The 11,056-nt window shown below is 43.8% G+C and overlaps 2 protein-coding genes across 2 annotated transcripts; one reads left to right on the top strand and one right to left on the bottom strand.

The window, feature by feature from the left end:
• Nucleotides 1–340: 340 nt before the first annotated feature.
• On the bottom strand, nucleotides 341–2,793 carry LOC128709678 (liprin-beta-1). The gene is made up of 3 exons (XM_053804687.1): nucleotides 2,296–2,793; nucleotides 489–2,220; nucleotides 341–396 (listed from the first exon to the last, which is right to left on the bottom strand). The coding sequence occupies exons 1-3, from the start codon at nucleotides 2,791–2,793 to the stop codon at nucleotides 341–343; spliced, it is 2,286 nt and encodes a 761-aa protein (XP_053660662.1).
• Nucleotides 2,794–3,588: 795 nt separating this feature from the next.
• LOC128709679 (methionine-R-sulfoxide reductase B1) lies at nucleotides 3,589–10,109 on the top strand. Its single transcript, XM_053804688.1, has 3 exons — nucleotides 3,589–3,820; nucleotides 6,889–7,188; nucleotides 9,919–10,109. Exons 1-3 carry the CDS (start codon nucleotides 3,589–3,591, stop codon nucleotides 10,107–10,109), a joined length of 723 nt encoding a protein of 240 aa, XP_053660663.1.
• Nucleotides 10,110–11,056: the final 947 nt, after the last annotated feature.

Below are 11,056 nucleotides of genomic sequence, written 5' to 3' on the forward strand. Positions count from 1 at the left end.
ACTGTGATCTTTACAATTTTTTTCTTCAACCCATCACCAGATCGCATTTTGAGTAAAGGTGTGTGTGCTTTTACGCCTTCGCGTATTCAGCATCAACTTTTTGCTCGAAACTATTGATAACATGGTTGGTGGATGGAAGATGGTTTATGAAATGAACCTGTGCGCCACCGGTATGTGACGAAATTGTCGCTATTACTCATGCTCCATGTTGTGCTAAGCAAGTTTTTCAACCGTGGTGTGCAGTTCAGTCAGAGCACAAAAATTAACATTCACATCAGTCATTTTACGGTTGTGGATGTTGCGAAAGAGGGACCTCGTGTTCATGCCATTTGTAACATTTTTAGTTACGTTCGGCATGTCCTTGCTTCAGTGCCGTTGGATCATCATAATCGCTCACTAAAAAGCAAAAAGAAAAGATCAAAACAATGAGAACGATAACATTCTTTCCATTTGGGAGGGGACAACTGAAAGTGTGCGTGCGATCTTACCGTCCTCTTCTTCCGCTTCGTTTCCCACCAGATGTAGATCTTCCATTTCGTTCGGATAGTTATCTCCTTCCTTGCCGTGATCGTGGGCAATTTCGTTGATAAGTTTATCGCCCATTCGATCGATGATGACGCCCTTGCTATCAATGCCACCAGCACCCGCGGGCCCTTCCCGCCGTTTCGATCCGATATGCCGACCGATACCGTGCCCCGGCACCATCACATCATTGTAATCTAGATGGTGCTGATGGTCACCGCCACCGAACTGTGGTTTGTTTCCAAGGCCGACTGCTGCGGCATCGTTTGCGTTATCGTACAGATTGGTGTCCTCCTCAGCCGCATTCAGATTGTTTTCGTTACCCATCGCCAGCTGATCATCGTCGCCCCCGGCCGGTGCCCCATTGTCTGCCCCTCGCTCACCGTCCGCACCAATTGCGGCGGGACGCTTTGCTCTCATTTCGGTATCCTGCACTTCATGCGCACCATTATCATCCGCAGCATTTGCTCCACCACCGTTCAGGAAGTTCAAATCAGCACCACCATGTCGGCGTTGTTTATCGGCGAAAGCTTTTTTCGACATGGCGGCAGAACTGGCACCACCACCAGCTTCTGCAATGGGCCGCCCACCTCCGGTCGATCCTCCGGCTGCAGCTGCGGCCACATTGGCGTACCGATTGTCTAGGATGTTTTCGCTGATGTTTTGTTCCAATTCCGGCATAATGTCGGGGAATGGAACGATTCCAACGGGGACCTGTTTCGTATGCCGGTTGCTCAGTGGTTTCCGTGCCGCTGATCCAACCGAACGGTTCGGTGCCGCTCCAGCAGCCTTTCGTACCGACGCGTTGGTGGTAGTTGAGGTTGTGCTGCTGCTACCGGACAGAGTTCCTCCACCACCGTCAGCACCGTTGTTAGTGCGCTTGCTTGAGTGTTCCATCGATGGTGGACCGGGCAGAACGGTTGGTGCAGCCAAAATTGGAAGCTGCAGGTTGCGGTCTGACGATCGCTTGTGGCCGGTCGATACGGACGTGGAAGTCTTCAGCAGATGTGGTTCCTGCAGCACATTGTTGGCCGGTGCGCCTTCCGGTGCGGCCTCCGCTGGCAGAGGTTTTGGAATGATCTGAAAATTTTCCACAGAATTAATGATACCACCATCGAGCGCTGGATGTATCGTGGGGTTAGTGTTCGGCACCGCTTCTGGGCTGTGCCGTTCGCTGCGCTTCGCATCGACCGCCCGGGGTACGACCTCGAACGGATTTGCAATGACGCGCGTTTCTTGCTCTTCGGAGACCTGCGGCAGCCCCACACCCAGGCCGGACCCTTTGTTAGTGGCGAAAGGGGGAGAGAGGGTTGAGGGCGATAGACCGATAGATACCGTGGTGGAGCTGGCACCGAAAAGGTTGCCCGGATGGGTAGCAAAGTGCCGGGCCCTTAATGCTACCGGTATGCGGTACAAGTCATCACTCACGGAAAGCTGCGCGTTGAAACTGTGCACCGGTGCGTTCGCTTTCAATGCATTGTCCCTAGAGAGCGCTTCCAGCACGTCCCGGTAGCGGTGATGCTGCTTCGGAAGCTGTTCCGCCGGTAACTTGCAATGCTCGAGGTAATGGGCGTTTTCTTTTTCCATCTTTGTCGCCAAATCACGCATTTGCTCAATCACATGATCCTTTTCGCCGAGTTGCCGGCGTAGCGTTGCCTCTAGGTTGAGCTTATCGCTCTTTAATTGTACTATTTGGGCCTAAAAAGGAGGAAAAAGAATAATAAACGGTTTTTGGAGAGACATTTTCGTCCGCATCTGGATCCGAAGATTCACCTTCAAATGTTCTGCATCGTTCGCTGATTCCTGCTTGTATCGTTGCACCTTTCCCTGTAGCTCGGACACCTTCAGCCGAAGCGAATTGATCTCCTCCGATTGCTGTTTCCTGCCCCGGCTGCACTCTTCCGTCAGATCACCGAGCTGGCTTTTGACCAAATTGCACTGTTGCTGTAGGGAAGCGTACCGTATGTTCGCCTCCATCGAGGTTTTGCTGTGTTCTTCCTTTTCCTCCTTCGCCTTCTGTTTCAACTCTTTCCGATTGGCATCGTTGATCATACGTTCCGATTCGAGCGAGTTCTCCAAACGCAGCTTCTGATCGACGATCACCTCCATCTGCGCCTGGACGGATTTCTGCTGCTGTTCGCACCGTAATCCGAGCTGCCGCAACTCGTCCAGCTGTTGCTGGGAGTTGTGGAACATCGTGACCAAACCAACCATCACAATCAGCAGCCCCAGGCAGGCAAAGAAACGGCTTCGGCCCGCACGTGCTACCATTGTTTTGTGCGTATGTTCCTGGTGTGGATGGTGCCAAACTGCAAAACCCCGTTCCGCGATGCTGGCTTATGTTTGTTTTGTAAACAAAGGTTTGGGAAGAGCACTTTTTCTGGTACCCACTACTTCATGAGGAAACAGTTTACTATCTTCATCACTGGATACTGGACGCAGAGTTAGTTTTATTGAAACGACAACGGGGAAACGTTTTCCAGATAGCCGTGCGTTGCTTCGCGTTCTTCCCTGCTGTTGTTCGTGCTGCAATGGTAGGAATTGTTGAACGCCAATTTTGCCCAATGTCACTTCGGTGCCTGTCAAACGCAGCAGTCAATTCGCTGTCAAAACATCGGTCAGGTCTGGCTGCGCGAACACGGCAAACCATTTGCCGGAAAACCTGTGGGCCTACTGCGGTGGATTTTCTTTTCCAGCAATTTGTGACAGAGTGTTAATTAGTGATCTATCTTCATGATCGTTTAAAAAGTAAGTCCACAAAGATACAACTTGTTTCTTTGTGTGGCAAAAACAAAACATGTAAGTACGCACCAGCACGGTTCGTCCTTGCTTTGGGTGACCTTCCGATGTATGCGTGTGTGTGTGTGTCAGTGGTGCACACTATCGCATCGATCCATTGTGGCAAATTGTGGCATCGTTTGATCACGGTTTGTTTATCAACACACGCCACCGTTCCCGGCATTTGATCGGAAGTGTGTTATATCACACACGTAATTTTTTCTCCTTCTACGGTCGGTGAAAGTTTGTGGTCCCTCGCACCTGAGAGCAGAGCTCCGTCGCATACAGATGGTTGGAATTATTAGTTCCGGTGTATGCCGTGCGACTGTCACGTCGTTTCTTTTTCGGGAGTTCCTGCGTAAAGCGAAAGTAAACGGGACGGTACACTTTTCGCTGGCAGCTACTGCAGGTGGTGCCGTCTTTCGCAAACATCTCGAACGTGTAGCCGGATTTGGGAGCCTAGCGATGGGTTCTAGTGGCAGTGTCGTTCCGAGGAATTTAATCTGGAACTCGACAAGAGGTATGTTCCGTTTCGTGATATGATGAAATGTGATAGTGCGCACTTCCTTTTGGAAGGAACAGCATAGAACATCGTTTGCGCGGCTTGTAAATTACACAATGTTGCCTCAGAGCGGCTGTTATCTGTATAGCACTTGTTGCAAGCACAGTAAGTTGGTGATGAACAAAACAAAAAGCTTATCATATCAGCAGCATCAACAGACCGCTTTACTTCCTAGCCGCCACGAACAGGTGCTACATCTGTTTTTTTTTCTATGTGATACATACTGATGTTCAGGGTTGGCAAACCTTGAAAAGGATTTATAGTTTTTGTCTATTTTGATTTGAAATATCCCGTTATCACCAGTGGCACAGAATAGTCAACATTAAACTAATAAACTGCCAATATAGCTATAGGCCGATTTTAGCGTTATTGTTCGGCATGTTCGCTAACCCTGCATGATGGGTGCGCCACAATTGACCATACCCGTCCCGCAACGGCTTTTTCAACTCATGATCAGTCGATGCGCATCCACATGGTCCATTCGTAGAGTCGTACGCAAGGTGTGTGTATATACGGACGGGCGCGCGCGCACATTCCATCTAGCGAGGAGTGACGTTCGATCTAACATCCCCGGACGATTGTTGGTCAAGCAACTGTCCAGCATTGTACAGTAGTGACCAGGTCGCGACAGAGCGTGGTACGTCCATATAAAGTGATAATTGTGCACCAGAGCGACACTGGTAACGAAACGTGCCCATAATTGTGTTTGTCGTATAGTTCCAAGTAGTACAGCAAGTTTCTGGGCGTAACTAGCTTAGGGAAATAACAAATCCTACTTGACTTTAAAATATTTTTTCTGGTAAAAGAGTACATGCCTTTCTATCATCATTAATGCTTAGGATAAGCATCTTTAGCTACTACAGGGTAGATATATTCATCTGGTTTTTTTCTGTTGACCGTTGCCATTGAATGTGTTTCAATATTTGACCATCAAACTAAGGGTAGAAACCGTTAGCTGCGCGTCAACGTTTGCTTCGACCAAATAGCCCAAAAGTGTGTCGAAAGTAATATCGTCGCCTTTGCTAAAAATAACTTTGCATTGACCGCAGGAAGATCATTCGAGCGAGGAAAGCACGTAAAGAACCAAGCTCGGGGTGTGCGTGTGTGGTGATCGTAGACACCGGGGAAGGAAGCTGTTTTTCTGTGTTGTGTGGACTGTGCTGCAGCATAATGTAATCTAGTATTCATGGTGGTTGGCGCTTGGTAAAACATAAAACACCACCCTCCCACCGACCAGGGATGCGTGGCTACGACCATTTCACGCATGATCACGTGTGTGCTGCATATGCACCCATTGCCATTCAGGGTTAGTGGTGTGAAGTCCATCGGTGAAGCCGATTGGCGGTGGTGCATTTTCATGCCGCTGTGTCTCCCCATCAGCTGGGTGAAATTGTTTATCCATTCGTACTTTTCACCACCGACTGTGCGAACAGGTTGCATGAAAGGTGCGAATGGGGAGCTGTTGGGAATTGGCGTTCAAAAACGTGTATCGACAATGCATAATACTCTGATTATTTTAACACTTAATGTTTCCACGGTTAATGGGCGTGCAGGAATTATTGCATAGGGTGTTCAATAAGTTCGAATACACTTTCTAAATACGATTAAAAGAACTGTCCATCTTGGATTGGTCCAAAGTGATCATACAAATAGTGGATAGGATTTAAATGAGCGGAACTGGAAGCTGTACTGGCCTTCGTATAGTTTTCGGAGACTGGACGCGGTGATCCACTTCAAAACCTCACACGGATGGATAATATACTTTTCGATGTAATATAAAGTGAAACAGACGAGTATCAACTACAGAAACTATGAATTCCTCGTTTATATCTACAAACTAGAACATAAATTTCAATTATTTCGGCAAATAATTTCCATTGTGATTAGAAAGGCGCTATCATGTGTGTCTCTAATTAAGCTTCATTACCAAATCGTTACGAGAAGATAAAAGGTTCTACAACAATTAATCAGAGGAATGGAATGAAATGTTCATACGATCCACCATTGACTCATTGTAAGCCTATTTACGAAGCCATTGAAAAGCGTCGTACCTAACCCGAGTAGGTCCAGTTGCGTGTGGAAGTGTCGAAGATACGATAACACGGTGTTGTGTGCTTCTAAAAATTGAGGCTATGACCGATTAACTGCCATTCAATCGGAGGGTGCGTATCATCGATCGTTTGCAGGCGGCCGGGTTGGGCAGCTGTGTTCTGTGCACGATCCAGACATGGACAAATACTGTTAAGTGGGGTGAACAACATGAAAACGATACGATAGGGGTGTGCGCTAATAGGTAGGAACTATTGAATTGGTCAATCGAACATGTAACCCCATCCAGAAAAGGGCAAGGTTGATAACTTTGCTAATTGAAGAACTGACACTAGGTAGAATGATTAGTTGAGATACATAGAAAGAAGCTGCTCAGAAAGTATAGAAAGTAATGCATTAAATAAAGATTAAGGCTGCTCATTGTTAAAACAAATCTATTTATTATACACCGGCTGATTGTATATATTACTAGCTTTGCCAAATGGAAAACAACTTACACACGATGGTTGAAAGATAAATGGTCGAATTTCTATCGATCCATCATTGTTTTCCATTTGGATGCAGTGTGTATTTTACACGTGTCCGAAGCAATGGCATGGAACATCCAGCTCTTTTATCAATCGGCTCGATGGCTGGGGCTGGTAAGTGGCAAAACAAAAAACACATGCACACATAAAACAAGAATAACAGCGTTTAGTTCCGGCTAAATAAAACCCTGATCGAGTTGGATCGATGCAATCGGTGTTCTGCACTGGTCTGTGCATATTGCTGGGCTATTGACCATGACCATATTTTGTACATTGTTTTAAGACGCCTGTGCTTGTTTTCTGTTTGTTCTGTTTGGTGCGGTTTACGCGATGAAGGCAACGATCGAGTTGGGGTACAATGGATCGATTTCTTATTTTTATTATTTCAAACTGTTCTGTTTAGCTGAGTAAACTAATTACGGATCCTATTACGGTTTATCCTTTTTTAAGAAAAATCATCCAGCAACGAAGCGGATCCACATCAAACTCCCTTAACGATGGAGAAGAAAGACGAGCTGGTGGCAAAACTGACCCCACTGCAGTTTCACGTCACGCAGGAAGCCGGCACAGAGCGACCGTTCACCGGCAAGTACAATAAGTTCTACGAAAAGGGTACCTACATCTGTGTCGTGTGCAGCCAGGAACTGTTCAGCTCGGACACGAAGTACGACTCTGGTTGTGGCTGGCCGGCATTCAACGATGTGCTCGATCAGGGCAAGGTGACACTACACAAAGATCCTAGCATCCCCGGTAAGTGCGGAACGTTCGCCGAGGCACCCCGATCCTGGGGACAAGGTTGGCGCTAATGGTTTGGCCCCTGCTATGCGCGTTGCTCATTTGGAGCATTAACAGCAATGGTTTTATTTGGATCTAAACAGTGTAAAGTAGAGTTTGTTTTGTGGCTACGATACTAGTTATGGTGTACAGAAGAACATGTTGGCTATACAAATAATTTTGATTAGGAAAAAAGGTTCAACAAGATCATAACTAAATCGTATGCCATCCGTTTTAGGACTATCGCGAATGTTTGTGGCATGATTTATATATTACGTTCAAATTTTTTTGGTATTTGTTTTAAATTCAGTTTTTTCCGTTATTTTCCAGTTTTGTACCTATTTAATCTTCATTGTGTATTTAATGTTTTGGATGGATGTTGAACACATTGTGACTAAACAATTAAAGCAAACAACGTCCAGATGTCGACAAACAAAAATCGATATTTAAGTACAGATCTGGTCAATAGTTTATGAAGTAATGCATTATCGTACTGTGTCTTTAGCTTGTACCAGTATTCATTTTGACGATAAGTCTAAAATGCTAAAATCAGTATTATTATTTAGGCAGTATAGAATTCGTCTACAAAGAAGTAACGAACAATGGTGTCAATGTTAATATTGACACAATTTTCAATTTTAACATTTGGTTCAGCTCTATCACGTTCCTTCGTTCACGCTATTTAATGATCTTCTTCGTTTCATTAGTCGAATTTTACTAAATATTCGTTTAAATTCGTTAGCATTCGTTAAAGATTGGTTTAAATTCGTTTCATTCGTTAGCAAGTTAAGTTGAATTGATCCAAAATAATAGTTATGTCTCAAACCGTTCGTACTTCTTAAACATTTGTTCCGGTCTGTATGTTTAATGTTTGTGGTTAACAAATGGCTATCTCAACACAACTGATGATAGCGCACAGTTATGGGTTAATAGTTGCTGTTCCTTGTGTTCCTTTTAATAATTTTTTTTTATAATACGATTGCATAATCGTTAAACGGTGCTGTTTAAAAATTGTAAAAATCTGTTTAAAACTCATCCTTTACCATCTTTACAATATTCCCTACCCTTTAGTAAACCCCTCAAAGGTACCCTAATGGGTCAAAGTCTCGATTGGCACAAGTGTAACTGTTTTTAGAATATTTTCCCTAACCTCAATGCAATCGAAAGTGGAGTGGCTGTTCGTTCTGTTACAGAAAAGTTAAACCTTTCCCAACACGCATTTGCTTCTCTGTCTGCTATGCTTTTTTTGTTCCTTATGTGGGTTTTTAATAAAATTTAATCCTTCTTGCAACCAACCTCACAATAAGCATTATTAACATCTTCATCTACAAGTTAATATTTCTACGTTTACACATACATTAGCCGGCCTTCAGTTTGCGCTCTGTCACATGTTAAGAATTGAGCGGAATCGAGCATCGCCCATCACTGATTAATAGATAATGGAGGATAATGGAAGAGAGAATTCATCTGCTTGCAATGGTACCGATCACTGTGCGATCACGCTTCATTCACATCCACGCGAACCATTAATATGTCTAGATTAAAAGTGTCTGATTGATGAATTGATTTTTTCTTTAGTTTCCTTTTCGGTTGTTATCATTTCGATTTTGTTTCATCTTACGTTGATTAGATTGCATTAAACGAATACTTTTTGGACATGTTTCTATATTTGTTCTTCATTTGTACGTGTGGTTAGATCGCGCTTCTGTATTATTAGTCCGTGTCCGTGTATGATTGCTATAGTTCGGTCTAGCTCTTGTTGTGTGGGTTTGTCGCTTTTTTAGCATTGTCCAATTTATCAGTGTTTTGCACAAAACACTTGCTTTTGCAGCAGTTTTGCTTTGCGTTTTTTTACAACATTATGTTCGCATTGTTTTCGCTTCCCGGCGCGCGCAAGCGATCACCATCATTTGCCAGCCGTTTGCTGTAAACTGTACTATTTACGAAGGTTTCCGGTGATGGTTCTAATAGTATGTTTGTTCTCTCTTCTCTTCCTTTTTATCTCTTTCTCTTTATATATTGCGTACTTCACTTCTGCAATCCGATCTACTATGGTTATCAACATTTGTCCACCCTTTTTCACACACGAACTCTGCTGCAAAACAATGAAACCTGATCATTTCTGGTCATTTTGTGCGCACATCACATAAAATGATCATATATTTAACAAAAATTATACACAACTGCTCATAAATCATACACACTACCATAAACATAATCATTCGGCATTGTTGTTTTTGATTGTTTTTTAAACTCGTTGGGTTGATTTTCCATTGGACGATCGTTCATGTTTCTTAATGTTCTTTTTTCTGTTTTCTCCATTTATGTTCCGGTCTATTGTTTTCGTTGATCGATTTTAATTGGATTCATTGGTTTATGTTTTGTTACTCCTTGCGTATTGTACGTTCAATGTATTTTGTTAATTTACAAAACTTACGATATTCGTACCATTTTTATCTCCATATTGTACACGTCGCCACAATTTAATTTGAAAACGGATTCGAATACTGGACAAAAATCTCGTAATCCTTGCCCGGTTCTGTTTTTGTAACTAAACGAACACCACTACCACCTGTTCGCATCCACCAATCGGGATGTGTAAAATCCCACACATTGTACTTCTCTCCCGACCATTCCTTACCAAACACTACATTCCCATTCATTAAATCACCGTATCACAAAAAAAAACACCATCACCACTAAAAGGAGGTAATATCCTATTGTTGATCACACAACCAGGCCGCGTGCGGACGGAGGTACGATGCTCGAAATGCAACGCACACATGGGACACGTGTTTGAGGATGGTCCACCGCCCACCCGTAAACGGTACTGTATTAATTCGGCCGCGATCGAATTTATGGCCGCCGGTACCGAACGAAAAGATGGATCGAGCTAGATCATGCTGGCAGTGAGTTGGTGATGGTGGCGGTGGTTCCAGAAGGCTCCATAGCTAAAGGGATCATATGAACAGTGTGGGCGCGCTCTCCGTAACGAGTTATCAGGGGGGACTTGCGCCATGGAGAAGGACGCAAATGAGATACAAAACAGCAAAACATCAAAGAAATCGAATTGTGCCAGAAGGCTGATATGTACAAGCTATACTATCGTCGTCGGATATGAAAATGCAGGAGAAGTGGTGCCTATTTATTGATGAATTAGCTGGTATGGCTTAAATGTAATGAGGTCCTGCATGTGCTCCAGTTTGTCCACAATTTATTCGTCTAAGTGCATACGAATGTCTGTTCGTGAAACGTGTAGATTATGTTTTAATTTGGTTTCCATTCAACGGTCAGGAACACTCATGTTTCCGATAACGTTAGAGATAACAGGAATCTAGAGCAGAATGGATGGATTAAGGATCACGGTAAAAGTAAAGTTGCAAGGGCAAACAATTTGTGTGAAATAACTAACATTTCCGGTATGAATAAAGTACGTGATATTTTCGAAAAATATCATAAAACGAAATACGTAAATAATAGTTTTTTTAACTATAATAATAAAAGGTTAAAATAAGCAACATATCTATCTAGTATTATATATATATTTCGAGGAGCATTGGAAGATTTTGAGTGAAGCTTTCAGGTCTTATGGACATCATTTAAATACTTTACTAGCCAGATCGCTCAGTGCCATTCCAGGGACCAAGATGATGCCTCGAAATTTGCAACATTCAGGCTCGGATGCCTCATTTACGATGGCTGGAATGTTGACAATGGCGATTGACGTTAAGTAAACCGGTAGAGTATGTTGACAACCGTATTAAACACACAGGAATAGCTGAACATTTACGGCACACTTGCTCGTCTCTCTGCTTGCATGCGAAATAACGGTTAAATAAATCAC

This window comes from Anopheles marshallii, chromosome 2 (genome assembly GCF_943734725.1).
Source record: "Anopheles marshallii chromosome 2, idAnoMarsDA_429_01, whole genome shotgun sequence".
NCBI classification, from domain to species: domain Eukaryota; kingdom Metazoa; phylum Arthropoda; class Insecta; order Diptera; family Culicidae; genus Anopheles; species Anopheles marshallii.